The sequence below is a fragment of the Chaetura pelagica genome, unplaced genomic scaffold, assembly GCF_000747805.2.
Source record: "Chaetura pelagica isolate M959 unplaced genomic scaffold, ChaPel_1.0 scaffold610, whole genome shotgun sequence".
NCBI classification, from domain to species: Eukaryota; Metazoa; Chordata; class Aves; order Apodiformes; family Apodidae; genus Chaetura; species Chaetura pelagica.
The window spans coordinates 91,269-114,852 of record NW_009951801.1 but is presented as its reverse complement, the minus strand read 5'-3'; the positions used below and the strand labels follow the sequence as shown (position 1 = coordinate 114,852).

Sequence of the window (23,584 nt, the reverse complement as noted above, 5' to 3'; positions counted from 1 at the left end):
GGGGGGCAGCTGCCCTGCTCCTGTGGGAAGCAGAGTGACAGGACAGAGGGGAACCGACAGCTGAGCGCTGGCAGAGGCTGACGCTGAGAAATTGGAGCCCATGCCTGAGCCAGGCGGGGAGTGGGGTGGAGAGGAGCCACTGGCTATTTGCGTTAGTAGGTTGCTGGGCGTCAGAGGCCCACCCACCCCCTGGCATAGGGCAGCAGCAGAGCAGGGGGACACCAAGTGCTCTAGCCTTGATATATGTTTGATCTCACATCTGAAGCTCCTGCAGCTGGGACGGAAAAAGTAAAGCGTGGCAGCAGTAGGGTCTCTCACAGGGCAGCTCTCATGGCTGCCCCATACTCTCTGGCAGCAAGTCCTACTGGGAATTCCTATCATGCTGCTCTGCAGTGGGTGCCAGATCCATGGACCTATGTCCCTGCCAGGCAGGGTGGGTGGCAGTGGGGCAGGAGCTTGCATCAAGGCTGGGGTTGGAGCCCATCCCTTCCAGGCAGCTTTTACCTCTTCACCTGCACCTGCTCTTGAAGGTAGCATCCAGATGCTGCAAGAGGCTCCAGCTGCTGTGTGCAATGCTATGTTGAGTGTGATCCCAGCCCAACTCCTGTACCCAGAGGGCAGGAGGACATGGTGATACCTGCACCTATCAGCTCAAGGGCTGCTCCCCTGTAATCAGGAGGAATGTGTTGCTTCTGGGCAAGTGATGCAGCGTACCCCATTCTTGCCATTGCACAACTGTATGGGCCCAGCAGCTAGGAAAAGAGGCTATGAATTTCTGACAGGGAGGAGCAGCCCCAGGTCAAAGTGCTCAGTACTTCTCTCCCAGCCTCAGCAAGCCATGAGCTCACAGTCCTTGTACATGCTAAGCACAGCAGCAGGACCTTGGCAAGAACACATCCTCCTGTGAATGCCCCTTCTGCTCCCTGGCTGTCATCTCACCGGAAGAGGCACAGCCAGCCACTAGCACTCCTACTGTCAGAGAATGGGAAAGTAGCATGAAAATGATGGTCAAGTTTTCTTTTTATATTTAAAAACAACCCCCAAATAAAATAAAACAAAAAATACCCCCAAAATAATAATCAGATTAAATAAAATGTGCAGTCAACATACCAATCAACACCTGTATGTGCAGTTCAACACAGTGCTAAACAAAACAATATACACAGGGTAAGCTGGGCGGGCACAGGCATGACTCAAAAAATAATAAAAAAAAAAAAAATATCAATTTCATATCTCTTAATTAGGTCCATATAAATATATCCAGGAAGGAGGGGGAGAGAAATGGAGGGCAGAAAGGAAAAGAGAAGGCAGAGGGGAGTGCCCACAGTCCAGTGTGCTCTGCGCCCATGCGTGAACCCTACTGTGAGCTGGCACGCTCCAGCACCCGCAAGTCGTAGTTCTTTTTGGCCACACGTAGCTTGAATCGGCTGAGAGAGTTGTTGAGTCGGAGGGAGGCATTCTGGGCAGCCAGTGGGCTGGGGAACACAGCCACGATGGTGTATAAGGCAGCAAGGTCACTGTGCCTGCCATTCTCTGGAGTCCCATTGTTGTCCCCACTGCCCCCATCTCCATGACGCCCCTGAGTCTCTTTGAGCCACTGGATTTTGGCACCAGCCATGGCAAGCTGAGTGAAGAGCTTGTCAGCCTCTGTCCGTGTGATGCCCTCGGGCAGGTCTGTCACTTCCAGCACTCGGCCCAGCACTGCAGTGGAAAGACAGCCCATGTCAGCGACAGCAGATTCTTGGGTGGCAACAGAACAGCCAGAGCTTATGTGCAGGCTCCTCACCAGCTCTGGAGTTGAAGCAGTCACCTCTGTTTCACTCATGAAAGCAGCACTTTGCTAAGTTGCCCCCACATTAGTAAGGTATTTTTTTAAGCCTATCACTTCTTTCCCCCCAAACTGCTCCCACCATTCTGCTATGTCTCATCCTGATCCTTTCTGGTGCCCACTCACATCCTGGTCCCCACATGGCTGGTTCAAGAGGAGACTGGTATTTCCCATTTGCCCAGGGCTCCAGCAACATCAGGTCCTCCTTGCTTCATTTGGCTGGGCTTGGCTTTTCAGTCAGGGCTTTCCCTGGTACTCTGCCCCATCTTCCTACCCTGATCCCTGGGTACCAGAATTAGGACTTAACCCAGCTCTCCTGCCCTCTGTCCCTGGAAGGGAGCAAGAGCGGCTACACCCATGGAGGATGCTGACATGGGTGGATCCTGAACATGACACTGCCTTATGTGCTTCACCCACAGGGAGGATCCTCTCCTGTGCCTAGGCCAGTGTCATGCCAACCTCTTTGCTTCTGCTCTGTGGTACCTAAACATTTCTGCTGCCTCCTGGCTCCAGCCCTGGCTTTTGAGCTTAGTGGAGGGCTGGCTGAATGGATTCTTTGCTAATATTAACACAGCATGTAATGAATATGCCAGCTGGAGGGAAAGGGGCATCTCTCCAGCAAGCAGCTCTTAAAGAGCCCCCTGCAACAAGCTGCTGTTGTTGGTGACATGAAGGTGATATAGGGGACAAGTCTGAAGCCTTCAGAGAGCTGGTGAAGACTGCCTCCCTTCCAGGCTGTCTGGCTTATGCTCAGCTAGCAAGTCTGGTATTGCCTCGCCTTCCTTCCCTGATGACTATGTGGAGACTTCCCAAGGTGAGGAACAGTGAGTCCCTTTGCTTTGGAGAGAAATGATCTGGGCTTTTGAGGCCTTGCAGCCACCCCTGGAAGATCACAAAGCCCTTTACATAGGTGAAGGCCCAGCAGCTCCTGGCCTCACTGCGAAATGGAAGCATGAGAGGTAAGAGCACTTGGGAAGGCAATGGTAGGAACATGATCTCAGGGGTTTGGACACTCACTTTCTGCTGAGAGAGAGCAATAAAATAACAGGAGTTCTGCCAGCTCCACCCACTCCATCACTTCAACCCTAACAGAGACAGGAATAGGGTCCAGGTCTCCTGGTGGTCATCCTGTCCAACAATTTCTTCCCAATCTTCCTCAAAAGCTTTGCTCAGTGCAGGCAGTGTTTACTGGGTTTCTGAGCAACCCCAGTCCTCCCATCTTCCAACAGGCACAGCTGACTGGGTCTGGCTCTGTTGCTTCCCCCCAAGCTAGGCCTCATGTGGGCTGTGGGGGGTGTGTGTTTGTGTGTGGAGGGAGGCAGTGGCAGGCAGAACTGCTCTCTACAACCACCCCCCAATCGGTGGGGGGAATAGGTTCTGTGGAATGCTTGTGTGGACAGAGATAACATCTGGGGTCTCTGCCAATGCCAGCTATGACCGTGCAGTGGGGACAAGTCAGAGGGTGAAGAGGGGACTGCTTGAGGAGGGTCACTTGCCTACATCACTTGTCCCAAGATCAGTGGATGCTGACTTGAGGGCCTGTCTCTTGCTCCGGTTTCCATGTTTCATTCCAGTCTGCCCCTTCAAGAAGAAAAAATGGTAGCGTGTCACCCGAGGAGGCCTTGCAGTGCCCACAGAGCATCCTGGGAGCAGAGGGAAGAGCAAACATGATAGGCTGTGGCTGTGAAGGGCAATGAAGATGCCCAGAAGAACCATGCACCCTCTGAGGTGACACCACACTTGGGTAGGTTAGATGAGATCAGCCATGGTTCCAGGACACTCAAAGGACTTGGGGCTGACACTGCTTCTGGACAAAGTTGGGAATGGGATGAAATTTTAACCGAATGCCAGGCTCTAGTGAAATCAGTGTACAAAGGCAGCCCTGCCGGAGGGATGGTAGGAGCATGGGGTAGGCAGCCTGCGACCTAATCAAAGGAATCCAAGCACAGGGCAAGGTGTGAGACTCACTTCTTACCTACTCCTGGGCCCTGATCAGAGAGGGGTTGTCTGGAGGGAAGGGGGTGGTCTTGCTCTGCTCCCAGGACAGAAAAGGGTGAGTGGGTGGGGGTTTGGCCCAGTTTTACCTGGTGTGCATTGTAGTTGGGCTGGTTGTGGAGCAGCGGTGGCGGACAGATAGTCAGATTATACTGCAGTGGCTGGCCCAGCAATGAGTAGCGTCCATCACCTGCAAAAAGGAAGCAAATGCTTGTATGGGTCTGAAGAAATCACAGGAAAGACCCAGCCCCATGCTGTCTCCACACCTTCCCCTTACCTTGTGCTGGGCCCATGGGCCGAGGGAACTGTGTGAGGACAGGGAGGGGGCTCAGCCCTGTGCAGACATTGTTGAGGTTGGTGACAGGAGACGGCGTTGGGGATTGGGTGGGGGACGTGATGGGGCTGCTCAGCTGGGTGCTGGCCTGGGGAAGGGAGAGCATTAGACAGCCCCAGTACTTGTAACTGGTCCCACACCTGTCTTGTCACCATAGGATGAGCCCACCCCTGTCTCCCAGCCCATCCAGACAGCACAGATGGTGCGGTCCTCTCTCCCGCCAGGTTGCCCTGAAAAGATAAGCTGCCTTCTTCCCAGTCCTCTCAATACCTGAGCACTGGTGTCTGGGTTGTACAGGTCTCCTGGCTTCTGCCCCCGCTGGTCCAGGCTGTAGTACTTACAGTGGCTCCACTGCACCACAGGGGGATTCTGGGGGGCCTGGGGGCCATTAGGTACATTCAGCTGCATCACAACCACGCCAGGGCCTGATGGAGACACCCCTGGGGAGACATGACAGCAGCAGTATTGCCCAGGTTCTGTCCTTTGCTGCTTGCTGTGGGACAAGAGGCAGCAGCCTGTCTGCATATCTTTGCACTCTTCCCTACAACACCCCCTCTGTGCTCTTTCCACTGCTACTCTTACCTGCCCAGGTGGGCTGAAAAAAGGCCACACCAAGGTCAGAATCCCTCTCTGATATCACAATTTACATCAGAGAGTGATGACTTTTAATCCAGGAGAAATGCAAGCAAGAGGGGACAAACTGAAGGTAACTCGGGTGATCTCTCTGAGCATCGCAGCAAAACTTCAGGCAAAGGATCTAATTACAGAGCTGGGTGCAGTGCTCTAGTCTCCTGCTCACTTCCCTGCAGCTGGGACAGGATACAGGAATCCTGATGCTCCTCTCACCCACAGTGCTCCCTGGCCCCCGTGAGCTGTTCTGGTGACACTAAGCCGCGTTGCCAGCAGAGGGAGTCTGCATCCCACAGCAGCTTCTACTCTGCCTGCCCAACATGGCAAGGAGATGCCAGGCTCAGGCCAGAATCAGCCTGGAGCAAAGTTGCTGTGCCACATTCAGGTAATTCCCAGTGGACCATGGGATGGGTACGACTAAGAAAACCCATTGCACAGAAGCTGCCAGATTTGGCTGTGAATTGGTAGCTCTGCTCACTGCAGCCCCTAGGAAACTTGATCCAATCTGTGCACAATCAGTGCCAATCCTGACGTCTCTTACCTGAATACTGCTGTTGCATCTGTGGCGGGCTGCAGGGTGATGGGGACTGTGGCATCGGATACTGTTCAGAGCCAGGTGGCTGAAGAAACCCCACTGAAGGGCTGTGAAGGAGAGAGCACTCGGGTGAGGTGCTGGGGAGAAACAGCCTGCCCATCTGTGCAGGCAACCATCAGCTCCCTCTGCTTGAGTTGGCTGGAAATCCAGGTGCTGTTTCTGGAGAAGCACAGGAAGCACTGCATGCTGCAGGACAGCTGTTCCCAAGAAGTGCTCATTATCAGAGCCAGGACTGGGCAAGCTCAAGAGATGACCAGCATCTATGGTGCCCAGCCATCTCCTCTAGCTGCAGGAGTACAATGCTTTGCCCTCTCAGTAGGGCAGCAAGACCCCTTTCTCCCCAAAGCACGCCAGAGATATGGAAGCTTTTACCTGGTGCCATTCTGCTGGGCAGCTGGGATGACACTGTAGTAGATGGGTACCCCGCCAGCCTGAAGACCCCCTTGAACAGACTGGCTAGCTGGTACAAGCACTGGCTGCTGGAAGGGCTGCTGGATGACACTCTGAGACTCATTGGCCACAGGAACCTGTGCAGGGAGGAATGAAGCAGCCCTATGGAATGACAGATAACAAAGAGCAGAAGCAGGGAGAATTGGCCCCAGAGAGACACCAGTGAGGTTCTTACAAGGTAGAAGAGATACCAGATGATTGTCTACTGCAGCCCAGAGTAATCTTGCCCAGGCAAGGGCAGCCTTTTCCAGCTTCTTTTGCAAACACAATGGAAAAGGGACCAACTGGACTCAGTCCTCCTTAAGACATGTCCCACACAGGGTCAATGTGGATGTGCCTTCCCCAACCTGGCAAGCATGCACTATCTTCTCAAGCTGACTAAATCTCCATTTTTGTCTCCATCACTCAGGCACAGGAACAGGGAACTTCTTGCAAGGGCCTGCACAGTTAAGGCCCCCTTATCCAGCTCCTCATTGTAGACCATCTGATGCCTACCTGATATGAAGGCAGTGGAGTGTACTGGACCATCAGGCCTTGCATCTGGCTCCCCATACCGCTCCTCTGGTTGCTGAGAAGGCCAGGGGGCTGTGCCTGCTGCACTCCCATCATACTCTGCATCTGGCTCCCCATGCTGTTCCTCTGGCTGTTGAGGAGTCCGGAGGGCTGTGCCTGCTGCACTCCCATTACACCTTGGTATGTTTGCTGCTGGTTGGACATCATTGGCTGTAAACCTGTAAGAACAGGGTTTAAATGGAGCAGCTTCCCAGCTGGCCACAGAAGACAGCATGAAACTTGGCAGATGAAGGCTCAAATCCTGCTTCTAAAGATTGTGAAAAGGGTTTTCGTTACAGCAGATGTAAAAAGACCTGAAGGAAACTCCTGGTTTTAAATCCACCTTGCAGCACCTCAGTGCATGCTAGGTGCTGAGAGGGAGGGAAATGACTAAAACAATCTTTGCAGCCAGGCCAAGTTTCAACTTTCCTCCACACAGTCAAGAGGCACTCTATAGTCACCTAGTGCACCAAAGAGTGGGAGACAGGGAAGAGCAGACTGGCCTCAAAGAGTGCATGGGAGATCCTTAGGAGCCAACAAGAGTGACAGGAAAGGGAAACATGCTCCATCCGCCCTTTTATGCCTCCTTACCAGGCTGCTGGGACTGCTGGGGGAGCTGCTGAGTCCGTTGGGAGCTGTAGGCCACTGGGTGACTGAGAGATCTGTATTGCTGGCTGGAGTTTGGGTACTGCCCAGGAGGGTAGTAAGAAACCTGAACCTTTCAGAATCAAGAAAACATGGTGATGAGAACACAAGAGAGACTGGGTCCAAGAAAGCTGGTTTCCCAGGACCAGTTTTCTCTCTCACTTGGCCTAGTTTCTGTTGAAGGAACCAAACCAGGGCTTTGGCTCTGGCCAGATGATGGCTCCTCAGTGAAATGCAGCCCTTTCCCACTCCTCCCAGCCTCCACATCCAAGCCTTTCCCAGCACAGTAGTGCAAGAGCACAGTAGGCATAAATCTCATCACAGCCCAGGGGTCAATCCTAGAGGTCATAATGCCCTACAGGACCCCAAAGAGACCTTAGAGGTGTCAGTCCTGAATCTGGTTACTGTCCATTCCCCTAACCACTCTGAGTCAGGAATAGACAGAGGGGTCCCCAGATCAGTGCTCTGTGAGCTCAGAAGGACAAAGGGAAATCATCCTGTGCCTAAGCAAGGGTGTATGCCAACCTGAAGCTTGAATTTCTTGGTGTTGGTCCACCACAAATGAGCAGCAGAAAAAGGGGAGACCCCACTCTCAAGTAGCTGCTCTTCGGATTGCTCCCCAGCCACCCCTTGCTTGACAGCTTTGTGACAAGGTGCACATCCCCTCCAGGCTTGCACATGTTCTTACTTGCTGGGGAGGCTGAATGTAGCCCTGGGGCTGCAGCACCTGCTGTGTGGTGGCTGTGTGCCCTGAGGCAGAGTAGTTGGAGGTGGTAATGGGCTGTCCAGGGGTTGCCATGATGAATCCTGTCTGCTGAGGATGCTGGGAAACGAGGGATGACTGGAACACAGCTGAGGCCGGATCTGGTGCTTCTGTAGAGCCTTGTCGGCTGAGACTGATCTGCGCAAAGGGGTTGCTGAGTTCGTCGGCCTGCATTGGGAATAAGTGGGAAGGATGGAGGAGCACAGCATATAGGACAACAGAATGTAGGACATAGCTCTGCTGAGCAGAATGCAGATCCCTTCTCCCTACTCTGTGCGGAGGAGGTCCCCCAAGAAAGGTCCCCAGAAATGAGCCACAGACAAAGAGCATTCTGCAGGACAGGGGGTAAGGGCATGCGAGCTGCAGGGGGCCCAAATGCTCAGCGGACACTGGTGACATGCAGGGCCCCACACAGGCAGGGGTGGCCCCTGCCTAAAGACCATGTCCCATGGAGGCATGTCATTCCCGTAAGACGCAGAGGAGAAAACACAGGGCCTGACTGAGACCAGAGGGCAGTCATGGCCCCTGGATCCCAGTGCTGGGCACAAGTGTTGCTTCCTGGTGGAGCTCTGGGCTTGGCAACTTGCTCTTTCTCAGGCTCTTTCCAAGATCAGCCACCCCAGCAGTGTCCAGCCCTGGTGGGTCCTACAGTCTCACTGCCTTGACCCCACTACAGCACAGAGCCTCCATGAATCCCAAATCCACTGGGTGAAATCCATGACATACCTGATTTGCAAAAGCTCATACAACACAAACACAGCACATGAGTACAACAGAGACAGTGCAGAAGAGGAAATGGGGTTTATACCAAGTTGTACTGCTGGGGTGGAGAGACTGGCAAGAGAACTTGGGGGCAGGAGCTTGGAGAATACTGAACAGGCTGCAGCGCTGGGATCGGCTATGACCAGCAGAGAAGGATGTGGAAAGAAATTTGGGTGGGAAGAAGGTGGGGGATGGGAAGAAGGATAGGAGGAAGGAGAGAAAGAAGGAAACAACACAGTTAGTCAACTAAGCCAATTGCAAACACACAGAGGGGGCATTGCAGAGGGTTGGAAAGCAGAATCAGGGAGCGTTCATCTCTGTGAAGACACACAGCCTGGCCAATTGCTTTGTGGAAGCTGGGAAGGCTGACCATGTCCACAAAGCAGCTCTTGCCTGGCATGAACAATGGCACAAGTTCACACAGGCGAGCTATGGCCTACAGCAGCAGGTGAGCCACTTTCCCCCAGCACAACCTTTGTATCTCTCCCACTCCGCTGCCCACATGTGTGCAGCACTGAGTCCCAGCTCTCTCTGCAAGTGCTTCTTGGTCTTTCCTGCTGGTAATGTCTTCTTCACTCTTATCTTCTGTAGGGGTCCCCCTCACTTTGTCACTGGGAGGACCTGCTGATGCCTGCTTATGACAACACCTAACTCAAGCACCACATACTGTGCTTTGGGCGCTGAAACTGTAGTGGTCAACACTGTGTTGTTTTTCTGATCACTTCATTTGACCTTTGGTGAAATGGAAGGTGCACACATGTGGGAGACAGTGCATTTTCAGACCTTTCACCAACAGTCAAACACATGAAAAAAGTTTTTCCAGGACCTAAACCATACAGTCAAACAGCAGAAGATACAGAATTAAACCCCAGCAAGACACAGTAGTTCTGCACAAGCTCCACAAGCCTGCTGTGTGTTCAAAACTTCCACCCAGGGCGCTATGCTCTGTCCGCCATGCCACATTACAGCTCTGGACAGACACTCCTTCTAGCTTTAGTGCTGGACCCTGGCTACCTCAGGGACACACCTCATCTGTAGAACTGAGATGTTTCCCCTGAGGTTCGGTATCCTCTGCAAAGAGATGTACAACTCTGCAGTCAGTCCAGGGCCCAAGAACTACAAGTACTCCCCATCCTCATACAGAGAGCAACAGACAGCAAGGAGCTGTTCATGTTAACTGCAGTAAAAGCTGAGGCTTGTTTCCTCCTCCCATTCCAGCCCACTGAAAACAGAATCACTGAATAGCCTGGGTCGGAACGGCCCTTGGAAGGGTTGGAAGATCATATGATTCAACCTTTCATGGGAAAGGGAACCTAGATAAGATTATTTAGCATCCTCCCTGTTCAGTTGCAGCTTGAAAACCTCCAGTGTAACTTGCAATTCTTTGCTGTAGGAGACATCATAAGCATGAGATGATGCATGAGAAAGGCTTCCTATAAAACTCATAGCAGATTGAGTTCCAGCACCGATACGTGGCTCTGAATAGGGCAGGATGGGAAGGTACTGAGGACGCTTCCCATGCACACTGTCCAGCTCTGCACCCACTACACGAGGCAGCTTTACTCTCCAAATGTGCCTATCAGGGCTGGCTCCCACACCTTCCCCAGTCCAGTAGTGACAAGGGGCTGCTCTTGTGCTGTGTTTTTTTACAGTCTTGGGAACACAACAAACTATGTAGCAATGACAGCCACAAGCGCTTTACAGAGGGCTCCATCCTCAGAAACAGCCCTGCAGGCTGTAGAATGTCACTTGGGTTTAACTTGGACAAGGTGTGGAGAATACACTCAGACACAGTTCTGGGTCTACCTTTCCCCAGGACTTCAGGTCACCAGCCATAGGATTTCAGTACTGGGGAGCTCAACCTCAACTACCGTTTGTGACAGTCCCACCCCAGGAGAGCAACTGGTTCCAGAACGTATCCCTGCCACTCAGCAAAGGGCTACAGATCCTGTGCCAGGAGAACTGCTGGCCTGAGAAGATACAGAAGAGGCTGGCAAGTTAAACTGTGAGCATGGCCCCTGACCTTCTCCTGCTCTCTGCCAACAGCACAAATGGACTGTAACTCCCTAACAGGCAGCAAGTGTGAGGAAACCCAAAACCCACTGGGCAAGTGTGAATCCAGAGCACCCTAGTTGTATGCTGGCTCTGCTTCTACCCCCCACCTGTGTGCCCAAGAAGCTCAGTGAGCCTTGGATAGTGTGCAGCAGCTCACCTGGGATATCATGTGGTTACTCATGGCTGGCTGCTGCTGGGCTGCAGGTGAAAGTCCTTGGGGCTGTGCTGGTGGCTGTTGTGGTGGCTGTGGCTGAGGCTGCTGGGCTGTGCAAGGCAGGAGGCCACAGCTGGGCTGTGAAGAAGGGGATTGGCTGCATGCTTCAGGAGCACCTAGCACCAAACCTTGAACAGAAAAAGGCATGGCAGGGTTGGTTCCTGGGAGAGAAAAACATTGATTCACTGATGGAAAAAACATCAGAAAATTGTTAGCTTGAGTTCCAGGGTATAGGACTAAACAATATCCTTTGTCTTAGACAACTATATAGGGAGGGAAGATCTAATGGTGAATATTGAAAAGGCAGATGGTGAACCAACAGATGATGCCAGCCATGTCCCATTTTAACGAGAGTCACTGACGAGAGCATCATGAGCCCCAGTCCATAGGTTATGTCTGCTAGGTGCCCTTTGGCACAAGGTGTGCAGGAGAAACAGTACAGTACCTGCCCGAGACGTTCTGCTGGCAGTGCTGCCTTTGTTACTCCCGATGCTGTCCCCTCGTGTCAGGATGGAGATGCCACTGAAACTGCTGGCTTTGGTAACTGGTGGTCGCAGATTGCGAACAGGGCCATCTGAGTCAGTGCTGCTCCATGGCCGAGGCTCCAGCGACTTCATTTCGCTCTCTGTGCTGCTCTGGCGGCTGCCTGAGGCCCGGTTTAAACTGTCCCGGTTGCCCCTGCAGAGACCAGAGGAGTTAGACCGCACCTCTAGTGGAAAAGGGCAGCAGCAGGACCTGCAGGTACTGCACCAGTACTGCCACACGAGGGCACTGAGCCCACTCAGCAGCTGGCTCCGTGACACACCATGTGGCACTTTGTATCTGAGAACAAACCAACACCCTGGGTCAGTTTTCTTGGGCATGCGCTGTGAAGACCCGACACTGCTGATTTTCCTTGGCATGTGTTGAGAGTGGACTACTGGCCCATTTCCTGAGTCATATCCCAGTATGGAAGAGATGCCAGCAGGGTCAGAGCATGATCCCTTGCTAAAGCCCTCCTTGTCTCAGAACAGGGTGCTTTTAACAGAGGCCCTGAGACAGGCTGATGACACCACTTCCCACACCAGCCCTGGTAAGACTTTCTGCCCAGCTGGAACAGCTACATGCTGGGATATTGCTACACTCAGAGCTGTGCTCCCACCAAGCACCCTCCCTTAGCCATAGGTCAGGTCTGACCACAGCAGGACTTTACGAAGTATTATCAAAACATCCCAAGCAGTGAGGCTGGTGGGCCTTCACTGGTGAGGAATGATGAGGAAGACAATACTGGAAGAGATGCTCATATAATGCTGCAGGCTGCAGCTCCATGCAGTTGTAAGGGGAAAAGTGCGAGAGCAAGAGTATCAGCAGGTCTTGGGAGGAGCTTCTGAGTTGATGTCCTGAGCTGTTGGGAGCATGTAAAAGCAAAATAAAATACATCTCTTGGAAAACAAGTACAATGGTTATACGCCTAAAGAGAAGAAAGAATTGGGACTATGCAACCTCAAAAGACCTAATTAGAGTTAAGCCAGTAAGCATCACTGTCGAGCTCCTGGGCTCTTTCAAACCTAAACTCTTGAAAGCTGCTGCTGGGGATGTTCAGGGAGGTGGGGACAGCATGTGTGTGGGGAAGGGGCATGCCATGGCCTTTGTTCTGACTCAGCTGCAAACTCTGGTTCCCTGAGAATACAGACCCCTCTCAAACCGATTACTGCAAACCCAGGAGCATATCGGTTCTGCTTTTTCTACACATGCTCTCCTAACTCCAGGCACACTACCACACCCTTGCTGAGAGCACTGCCCTAGCAGCTTCAGCTATGCCATTCTCTCCTTTAGCCCTACCACAGTCTTTCAAGTGTGTCCACCAGCAAAACACTGAAGCACACAGATCTGTGCTTCAGCAGCATTAATACAGGACTTTCAAGTGAGCGAAACAGACAGCTAGATTGCTTTGAATGCTGGGCTTTGAGGGCAGTATGTCTCTGGAGTTCACATGGACCTCAACTCCAGCACCACCAAGGGAATCCCAGTCTCCTCCAGAGACTGTCTATCTCAAGACAGACATTAGTTCAGAGCTCAAAACGGCCGCAAAGTGCAGATATCCTCCCTCTCCACAAGATGGGAACCACAAAGCAAAGACAGTAGGTTAACCAAATTCTCTAGGGACTGGGCACAACAGCTAGAAAAGCTCCTACTGTAGCACTGGCTGCAGCTCAGCTCTTAGAGCCGCAATCACATCAGCAGTGGGGTTTTTGTCACTTTGCTGGATAAGTTTTGCCACAGCCTCATGGCTGATCTGAAAATTATTTAATCTTGTTCTTTATCCTCATACCTTCAGCAGCCTCCTGCAGCAGTGGTCTGTGTAAGGTAACTCATCAGGCTAACTCCATCCTTCCAGCCCTTTCACCCACAGGAAAACTACTTAATATGAAGATGCTGCTCAAAAATATTTCCAGTGCCTTCTGCAGCATCCTCTGGTCGAAATGGAAGCTTGAGACACTTCATTGCCACCATTTAATAAACCAGCCTTTATAATCAGGGATTAGGGACAGCTGCAGCTTATCTAGATGCTGATCCCATCATTCTAAGGGCAAGGGATTTCCTATTCTTTTGGGAAAGAAGAGATGGAATGCTTTGAAAACTGCTGGAATCCTCTGGCCTCTCCATTCCTCCCTGCCACTCCCACCTTCCACCCCTCCATTTTAGCTGATGAATCAGAAAAAAAGGACTCAGAAATTGATGTTGCAAAAAATACAACTTCAGTAACTTCACAAGCAGCCATGCATGGGGCAAACTTACTCAGCAGGACAATGTACAATGTAAATCACACAGAGATACCTAAAAATCTGCTTCCGTTTGTGTGAACTAGAAGAAAAGCCTTCTTTGGAGATTCTGTCGGTTAACATCAGAAAAAAACATCATTATAGAGTCATGCAGTCCTCCATAGAGAAAGCCAAACATACAGACAGTGTCTGCTAAACAGTACTAACCTGCTGTCAGTGAGATATCCATTCTGGCCAGTCTGGAAGCATGGATAAGACATGGAGGTAGGAAAGAAAAGGGACAGTCAGTAATTTTGAAAGCAACAAACCCAGGCAATTTCAAAGCAAAGAGGAGCAAAGCACTAACAGTATGGGACTCAAACACAGTTAGTGCTGTGCACCAGTTATGTGGTCGCTCAGGATTCTTGCTGAGCCTTCTGCACACCAGTCCCATTCGACTCTCCATGCAGGCCCATTAAGAACCTTTCCTGACACCTGCAACCCTGAGATGTCTCTTAAGAGTTTGCAAATCGGAGTCCTCAACTCTCTATTCCATTGCTCCAAAGCAGCTTTGATGGTAGCTTTGTCAATGGTACAGTCAAAGCCAATCATACAAGAGTCCTTATTTGCTAAACGCAGGCCCAATTATCAGAGCCATGAAAAAAAGACAAAGGGCTCAAAGCCAGCCCAGACCATCCTGTGATAGACACCCCTGCCTCTGGAAGTCAGATACAAAGCACCGGCTCAGCCCATGAACACAGAGCAAGGGCAAGTACATGCCTAGTGTAGTGCTAACATGGGACAGCACCTGCTTTGGGCCTGTGCATATTAGACAAGCCCATGACCACAACCAGCTGGAGAGTCATCAGCTGAAACCTAGTGACTTAGCCCAGTGGCTGCCTTCACATCCTCCTTGGACAGGCACATGACAATTCCCCTTAGGAGAAATGAAAGATGTTGACCCCAAAATGCTCAAACGCAGCAGTCAAGAAGTTGGACTTTGAACATGATACGAGGCAGATGGGCACTTGGAATTGTCCCTGATTCCATCATTTGTTGCTTGGCACAGCACTGAGAGCTGCCTCCAGCTGGCAGGCAGTACTCAACACAGCAGAGCACAGTAGCCTGAGCCAGATGTGAGCAAGAAATATAGAAGAGGAAACCAGCTTGAAAGAGTTTCATGTAGGTAGCAGAGATCTCAAGGAAGCAATAACCAAGCTGCACACTTCGTAAAAAGTACAATAAATGCACTGCCCAGATTCACTCTATTAAGGCACAGAGCCCTGACTGATGCTCCAAGGCCATCACTGTTTGGTCAGGAGGTTGAAGCTGCAGCACTGGAGAGAAGCTGGGGGAGAACTTTCAAGTTCATCAACTGATTTGTTAATAATCCCAGAAATGTGACTGCATAAGCTTATTATCTTGCTGGGCAGCAAGGAGCAGAACTGCCTCCTCTGTCAGCCCCCACACATCTACTGCCCCCAAACAGGCAATTTAGGGAAGGGGCAGACTGGGGACTGGAGGTGTGGCTCCTCTATCCCAATGTCTTAGGTAACTTTGCTAGGAGTTGGAATTCAATGGTAGATACCAAGAACACTGGGAAATTTGTAGAGAAGGCAATTATGAGGTATGACCTTTTAGCATTCTCAAGGACACCTTCTGCCATAAAATTCCAGGAAGGTGCCTGGCAAGCAAGTTGCCCAAGCTTACCTCTCGTGCAAATATCCGCTCCCTGACCCGCTGATACTCTTCCTCTCGCTCTTCTATAGATTTGCTCCTTCTCCCATCCTGCAAGGGGAGTCTGATCTGAAGGGATAAACACATCTCAGCAGGTCAGCGGTTGCCAATGGGAGCAGGGGGCATAGTCAGCTGCTGGTATTTTTATGTAGCTGAGCAAGTGGATGTGGAGTACGGAGTGTGTGCACAATGACTGGATGCAATAACACAGCCTCTGCCTTTAAACCTACCTTCTAGACACCTATCTCTAGGGATGAATATCCTGGAGGTCTTAGCACAACCACTCTGCCTGGACTCTGCCTGATTTGGAAAGGAAAGATCAGGAAAATTGCCATTTGTTTCTGAAAGGCAGTCTGCTCCCAGGGCTTAATAGGTAAATGCCACTCTTTGGAGCATATGCCAATACAGCAAGCTCCTGCTCAGTCATGGATTCTGTGCTTCATGGGTAGCTGCATTATGAGCAGAGTGCCACCACTGGGAAACCAGAAACTGATCCCAGTGACCAGCTCCTCATCTGACAACTTAAGTTCAGAAACACAACCTAAAGCAAGGGATAGGGATATGCTGGGGCAAAATACAGATGGAAGCTGCAAGAACAAAGAGCATGAGATCCCTGGTGAGAAGGTCTTGCCCCATTTTTTACGTTCAAGATTCTGTCTGACACAAGCTGAGAAACTAGCCACAGATGAACAAGCTACCTCTGCATTATGGGTGTGGTGCCACCTGTGACAGCCTCAAGGCAGCCAGAGATTCAGAAGGGGTTTTAGCTCTGATGACTGGCAAAGCTGTGAGCTCAAAGTGTTTCATTTTGCTGATGGTTTCCTTCCAGCAGCACTGTGAGGTCCTGATGACTCCACAGCCTGACTCACTCCAAGCCCCTGGGAGGAGTGGGAGAGATGCTTGGCAATGCTCAACTCCGGGACATCTCAAGGAAACCTCAGCAAAATGCTTCATCTTAAAGCCTGACCCAGTCACTAGTTAATATTCAGGGTACAGAAAAGTACCACCCCGCCCCCCATAGAACCCACACAAATTCCTCATGTGTTTCCCCAGTATTTCATAAAGTTTTCATTATATATCTAGATGCTGTGGCTTGGGTGGGGTGGAAGCTTCTAGTAAAGAAGGTTACTACAGGAAATCCAAGAAAATTCAAAGTTGTTCTCATCTTAGAAAAGGCACATTTGACTTTTATAAAGTATGCAGGTACCCGACTGCCATCCCTCACCTGATTATCATCTCGGTCCATGCTGGTATCATCTCGTTTTAGGATAAACCTTTGTGGGAACTCTGCATTCTTCTCATCTTTGATGTGCTCAGAGAACCTCTGTTCAGGGCTGCAGGAAGAACCAGCCATTGTTAGAAGGGCAAAAATGGGCATAGAACCATCTTCACAAAACCACTGCTTTGGAGGGTGTGAGAGGGTGTCAAAAGGTGTTTGTTGTGTTAAATCTCTCCTTTGTCTGATGGCAATAAGAGCTCCTGAGCACTCTCTGAGAATTAGAGAGAGCTAGGAAGGGCTTGAAAATATATATATGCTTAGGATTGGAAGTGAAGGATTCTCGTCTTCTAGAGAGGGGACCTGCCTTTCTTAGGGAGGTAAAAAAATGTGGTGTGGAATCCATCCTCCTCTGGACCATGTCAGGGCTCTGTGTCCAGGGGTCATGTAGCACAATGCAGGGATGGGAAGGGGATGCCAGCCCAATTGTTCTCCCTTCCTCCCCCTTACATTCGTGTGTTACTGGTCTTGTTGATAATGACTGCCTTCCCAGTTTGGTCAACGTTGTGGTCCATGCCGAAGTAGGCAGCTACCCGGTGCAGCAGCATCCTATGATATGAGGTCATCTGAGGGAACTTCTTAAACTGATTGCTAAGAGGAGGGAGAAAGCATTAGAATTTAGAAGGCCTTGAAACAGATAATGACAATCTGACATCAAAAGAGAGATCAAGGCCAGAGATGCCTCAACCAGATCTCAGATCAGACCATGCCATCTATTCCAAGCAGTTTGACATGATTCAAGTGCTGATGCTTACACTGAGCACAAGCATGGGCTTATACTGCTTTGCCAGACAGACTTGAGCTGATTCAAGGGCTCAAGTTCAATATGCCTTTCCTCAAACAAGACCAGCTTGTACAGAAATGTATGTCTCCTTCCAAGAAGGATCAGTAACCAGAATTAGTACTTATACTGTGACCTCTCTGATCCTATCAGATAAAGAAGTTTGCAAGTTCTGCTGCAGACACCTATTCTATCTCTCGTTCTGGGATGTGAATCCTGACCCTGGTTTCTCCACCCCCATTTTATGCTAGGAAGAGCAGCACAATGGCAATAAATCTCCTTCATCATGGATATACTACAAAAGCAATTGATACCAAATCAGTATGATAGTCAGAAACCTTTTGTATGGACAAAAGGAGGTGGAGGATGTACAAGAGAATAGGCTCCTAACTAGTGTGTCCAAAAGGCACTTCCTTCTCCCCTTGGTGCCCAAGCTTCTAAACTGTTACAAACCTCTTTTGCTTGACACAAACTTGGTGGTGACTTACTTGTTATCACTAATAAATTCCAGAATCTCCTGTTCTAACTTTAGTAGCATCATTCTATCCCTGTTAAGAAAAAGGAAAAGGCCACCTTCAGAAACAACGAAAAAAGCTTTCTCTGCCTGGTACCCCCCTCCCTGCAACAGAGAAAAGTCACAAATATCTGGAGCAAGCAACACTATTAAGAAGGCTTCACATGTCATCCACAGGAATGAACTAAAAAACTCCACAGTTTTTCATATATAGTAAATTAATTGCCAGATATTTTTTTCCAGTTTAAAGTTGTTCCTTTGCTAACAGAACTTGGCTTTTGCTAATACTGAATCTCTGTTCTGCTGGAAGCTCCACTGGTAGAGACTCCAACTTTGCTATTCCTTTGGCAGCACTTGGCTTGATTACATTTATTACTGACAAAGCAGCCGTTCCTTTAGAGACTGGTGTTTGACAATTATTTATAGAAAGGGTTCTAAGGCAATCAAGATTCCTTCCTGCTTGCATTCAAACAAATTACTTTTTCTCTCTCTCCATAGTACACAATTAGATGTTTTGATTGACTGCAGTGTATAGAATTACAGTTGTGCTTTTTGTTTTTATATTACTCCAGCTCTAGTAATACTCTCTAAATTCCAAAATGTAAAACACAGTTTCAGATAGTTGCTATAGTTCCCCTCTTCTCAAGATACACTAATACATACACACACACACACACATTCAAACAAAATACCACGGGTTTAAGAGTCAATCAAAGCAGCATCGGTTGCCAGGTACTCCCTCCCTTCACTCCATTAGCAAGTACTTTTACTGACTAGGGACCTACCGTGGGTTTTTTTTCAGTGTATTTACTAAAAATTCATGCAAATCTATTCCAGTGGAGTCTGTATATTCCTGGCTGGAATCTGAAACAACAGCAGCAGAACAAATTAACAAAACACTGAGACAGAATAGACTGAATGGAAGAGGCCTCACTACATGCATGAGGATGATATTCCCACATTGCTGCCAGAAGAAATTCAGCCTCATTTTCAGCACCAGCTATTCATGACAGGAAGAGAGGAAGAAAAGCCCACCTTGTTACAGAACTGCACAGGCTTGGACCTGTATCACCTGGGCTCAAGTCCAGTTTCTAGCACAGGCTCATACTGCAACCTCTAGGTCACGTTTCTGAATCTGTAAAATAGGGACTGTATATCCTTTCCCCTGGGGGCAGCAGGAGAATCAGTATGCTAAATGCAAGGTACTATGAGCACAAGGTCCCACTAGAAAGATGCCAGAGAGTGTGAGATCAGATCAGGTCATGGAAGGAAACCTTGCCTCCAAAACCATCAACCCAGAGAACACTCAGCATATCCCATGCTGTTACAGGAGGCCACTGCAAGTGCAGCATACCATACTTCTGTACAAGCAACTTCTGTACCTTTGATCCCACAAGTTACTTAACTGGAAAGCCCCACTGGACACGTTCTTCCCCTCTCCCAATATTTTTCTTAACGTAATGGTAATCACAGAAAAAAATAGTCAGTTACGCTGAATCTGCACCTATGCAGATCTGCTGTCAGCAGAAGGTTTCAAGGTCCAGCATGCTCACCAGGTTAAACATTTATCTTTCAGTAATTTCTGTGCCCCAAATCCTACACAGGATCACACAGCAAAAAGTTAGCTCACCTCCTTGCAATCTCATGTCTTGCCACCTATGGCAGGTTTTATAAAATCAAATCTAAACTGAATGCAGAAGTCTATACAGTGGGTCTTCTTGGGTTTGCATCTGCATGTTTAAAAAGCCACCGGATCAATATAAACTATGCTGGAATTGTGCAAGTTTGTTGGGGCATATGCCAATCTAGAGAAACCCTTCTCCTTCCCTGTGCTGTGCTCCCTAAAGTTTGTTATAAAACAGATACATTTCTCTACAGTCATCAGCAGAGTAACTGCTCTGCTTCTGACAACTGTACCACTGGCCAGCAGAATCCTCAAAGCGAGTAAGACACAACTTGCCCTGTTCAAATGAGCACCTGACCTCGAGACAGCATTCTCCTTGGTGTCTTTTCTTTATTCTTGTCTTTTTCTTCTTTCTCAGCCCCATCTTTTGCGGACTTTTCCTCTTCCTTGTCAGAGGGGCAGCTAACGTGCAACTGAATGATATCCTGGAACAAAACAAACCAGGCTGGTCTGAGTAACGTGAACACTCCCTGGAATCACTGCCATGGCTGGAGATGCTGGCAGCTGAGAAAGGCATCACAGAAAGGCAGGGGATTCAGGTCATAAACCTGAGACATTTCACAAGAGGCCCCGATCTGAAAGCAGCCAAAGTAGTCTCTCTCCTCACCCTCCACCCAACAAGAAGCCTTCAGCAGGCTTTGAGAGGACTTTCAAAAGCATTTTTAACTGTTGAAAACCTGCCTTGCCTGAATCACCTCAGAATCTAAGTCACACATCTCCCTGTTTGAAGTTGATAAAATGCTATCACACTCTGGATTCAGGAGTGCCTAAGGTGAGGTAGGTCCTGCAACATTTCAGTAAGACTGTACGACCTAACCTGGAAAGAGAAAGGTCATGAGGAGAAAACAGAATATGCAGCAAAAAGCAAATATGGTGTAATGAGTGGTCCCTGTGCCACAGGGGGTTTTCTGGTATTTCTTTTCACCTCCTCTCTTGAGTTTTAGCAGCCCAGAATGGCCTGAGGATCCACTCTGCTTCATGGGAAGAAATGTTAAACACCAGTAGGATATTCAAAGGCAACATCAGATGCCACAAAGACTCAAATTCAAGTTAAAACTGACTATAAAACCACTACCCCTTGTGACAGCTGACCTTTCCCTTCACACTAGTTTGTTTCTGTGGCATCACAATGTGTGCTTAGGGTCACTTTAAATTTCCTCCTAGTGACCCTAGAGTTCTAAGTGAAACCCACAAAAAAGACAGCAGAGGGCCTTTGCAGCTGAGAGCCTCCACACAAGGAAGGCTTAGAGGCCAAGTACCCCATTCATCACAAGGGTGAGGGGGTCTGGGTAGCACTCAGGACTGGAACAGGCCACATTTGTCCTTCTCAATGGAAAGTAACATAGAGGTCTCTGATCTAGCACCACAGACCTAAGCTGGTGACTCTGCATGGTGCAGTACTGTATCAGCTGTAGCTAGCCACAACCTCATCTACAATGAGTCTGCTCACATCTCCACCCTCTGCAACATCCTGTTCTTCTAAAAGGGCAGAAAAAGCTCAACCCATCTGCTCTTGCTGGGGCAGACAGGTTCTCAGCGCCTCCCTCGCTGCTGCCCACCTTCAAGCTTCCGCTTCTCTGTCACTGCCCACAAGGGACCACAGATGGGGATCACCTCTGCAGAGAGCACTGCACACCACTTCTCTGTGGGCTGGCTGCTTTCAGTCACTGTACTCTGAGCTGCAAGGAAAGGACTTGTATAAACATCCTTCCTGTGCCCAAAACCCCAGGGATTTTGTAAAGGCAAAGTCTCATTCCATTTTTAGGGGCATAAACTTGCACAGCTCAAGTAGTTGAGGGTGCCCAGTGAGTTGATGCAGACAATTCCTTGTAAAAGAAGGTTTGTGACTGTAAGCGTATAAGTGGTGCTCGCAGGCATGATTGCCTCCTTCAAAATCAGCCTCTTGTGAGAAATTCTTGGCTCTTAGAAGCACAAGCTCAGGACAGGACAAAACTTCTAGACAGATGTGAATTTTCTGGGCTTCCACACTCCACTGCTTATCTCAGTCTAGGCCTACCTGGGATTCCAGCAGCCCGTCTACAAAGGGGCTAGACGATTCTTCACATACAGCCAAACTCCTGACCAGTTTAAGTTTAGAATTAGACTGGAGAAGGAAAAGAAAGAATATAGTTAAGAAACCTCAGCCAAAATGCACACACATAAGTAGGATCTGAACAAACCAAAATTTGCATTAGAAAGTTCTCTGCCTTAATTCATGTGCTCTTTGACCTCTTTAGCCAGAGCAAGTCCAGCCTCTCCCCTCTTCATCTGACAAAAATTAAAACCATTAAAAATAGATATAGCTGAAACCAACTATTTTATTGTTTTTTAAGATGTAGAGTAAAAATTGTTACTGCTCTTAATTAAAAGGCTGCCATTCTATTTACACCTCACCTGTCTGACCTGATGACTTTGGTTATTTTGGGTTCCATAGTAGTGCTTAGAGAAAACACTTAAAATAAAACCTACAGTTTCAGGACTCTCAGCAAGTTGACTCACTTGGGTGACAAATAAGGAAAAATGTATCAATGAGTCACATGAGATCTCAGGCAGGAGGAAAAATATGGAGAAAGGGCTGAGGTGCACAAATGCATCCTGCCCTATATATGGACAGGGCAGTGCACTGGCCTGTTACACCCTCCAGTTAAAAACCAGAGTTAAGTATAACTGTCTGGTCTCACATCGGAGAATACCATATTTGCTTCTGTAACAATAGCATGTGCATATTAGCAAATCCAAATGTTTTGTTAGTAATGCACACAAGGACACCACTGTTCTAGAACACTGCAGGCAAAATCTTGTAGGTTAAAAATGCAGCTGTTGTGTACTTTGTTTTCTTTCCTTTTCTCAGCCTTAATCCAAGTTCTTCTTTGCAAAATTTGTTAGTAACTACTGAAGCAGCTTATCAAAAGTGGCTGCATATCTTTCAAAATTTCATTTTTGGCTTTTTGTGCTCTGGGGAAGGGACAAGTATGGCAGTTAAGATCACTAACAATTTTTTCATGGGTGTGTATTAAAAAGGAGCACTCATACTCTTCAATATCATGTGCTGAATGCTGCTTCTGGAGACAGAAAAGACTTGAGAGTACCATCTGAAGGCTGGGATCATGACTCAGCTCAGAATGGCCAAAAGAACAGGACATCAGAAGAGGTCATACCTTGGCTCTTTTTCTGGCATGTCCATGAGCTGAAGTTCGTCTCTGTGAAGAAAGGACAGAGAATGCAGTAAACTTAATCTTTGTGTAAACTGGAATTGGTATTTGCTGTGCAAGGCAGCACAACACTGAGTATGTAAAATTACTCTGAAGAAAACTGCTATCTCACAGCAATGGAAGCATGTGCAAACAGTAAGACCTGGAGAGCTGTCCTATCAGGACCTATGTGGGAAAACTGCTTAAGAAAACTAATGTGGAATTGATCAAATTCCTCTGTTTCTGAGAGAACCAGCACAACTGTGGGATCACAGGGCATACAGGTGGAGGTGCATGACACTTCTAAGCGGGAAAACAAGAAGATGCAAAGGGGGTTCTAACACAGCTAGATCATGAGAGAGATACTGCTGCTCTGATTTAAGACACACTGAGTCATCTGTTATGCCCACCTTCTAAGAAACTTTTCCCCATTTTGCACTGCAAAGTGACAAAATTCAGGCTCTTTCTGAGCAACACTAGTGTCTGCCTGTGCTGCAGCTGAACAAACCTGGTGCCAACCCCCAGCTTTAAATGCAAAAAGCATTCAGCAGGTTGATGAGGGTGGACATTCCTTCAAGCTCAACCAACACTAAGCCAAAAGCATATGTGACAGGAGAGCAGAGAGGCAGGAATGAGTCCCAGCACTCTCAAAATGATACTTGCATAGATTTATTATTTTTTTTTTCCTTGCTGGAGTGAAATCCCAAAATATTCACTTCCTATTTGGGCATTTTTAATAGCAGCAAAACAATGGCCAAGCACCAGTCATGACACCAAACTCTCCTTCAGATTGTCATTAACTGACCTTCAGGTCAACAAAAGAAGAAAAAAAAAAAA

The 23,584-nt window shown here is 48.9% G+C and overlaps 1 protein-coding gene across 1 annotated transcript in view; it reads right to left on the bottom strand.

Annotated features, from left to right (window-relative positions):
- Window positions 1–1,357: 1,357 nt before the first annotated feature.
- The window catches only part of R3HDM2 (R3H domain containing 2), a 23,287-nt gene continuing 1,060 nt past the window's right edge, over window positions 1,358–23,584 (bottom strand). The window contains exons 2-23 of the mRNA XM_010007473.1: window positions 22,715–22,756; window positions 21,574–21,660; window positions 19,855–19,981; window positions 18,658–18,736; window positions 17,847–17,906; window positions 17,028–17,168; window positions 16,527–16,635; window positions 13,793–13,824; window positions 13,641–13,694; window positions 11,269–11,501; window positions 10,767–10,951; window positions 7,718–7,960; window positions 6,976–7,102; window positions 6,444–6,563; window positions 6,328–6,365; window positions 5,755–5,909; window positions 5,329–5,429; window positions 4,428–4,597; window positions 4,101–4,245; window positions 3,913–4,013; window positions 3,325–3,409; window positions 1,358–1,701 (exon numbers count right to left, since the gene is read on the bottom strand). Coding sequence (XP_010005775.1) covers window positions 1,358–1,701; window positions 3,325–3,409; window positions 3,913–4,013; window positions 4,101–4,245; window positions 4,428–4,597; window positions 5,329–5,429; window positions 5,755–5,909; window positions 6,328–6,365; window positions 6,444–6,563; window positions 6,976–7,102; window positions 7,718–7,960; window positions 10,767–10,951; window positions 11,269–11,501; window positions 13,641–13,694; window positions 13,793–13,824; window positions 16,527–16,635; window positions 17,028–17,168; window positions 17,847–17,906; window positions 18,658–18,736; window positions 19,855–19,981; window positions 21,574–21,660; window positions 22,715–22,756 — 2,778 coding nt within the window. The remainder of the gene's footprint in view (window positions 1,702–3,324; window positions 3,410–3,912; window positions 4,014–4,100; window positions 4,246–4,427; window positions 4,598–5,328; window positions 5,430–5,754; window positions 5,910–6,327; window positions 6,366–6,443; window positions 6,564–6,975; window positions 7,103–7,717; window positions 7,961–10,766; window positions 10,952–11,268; window positions 11,502–13,640; window positions 13,695–13,792; window positions 13,825–16,526; window positions 16,636–17,027; window positions 17,169–17,846; window positions 17,907–18,657; window positions 18,737–19,854; window positions 19,982–21,573; window positions 21,661–22,714; window positions 22,757–23,584) is intronic.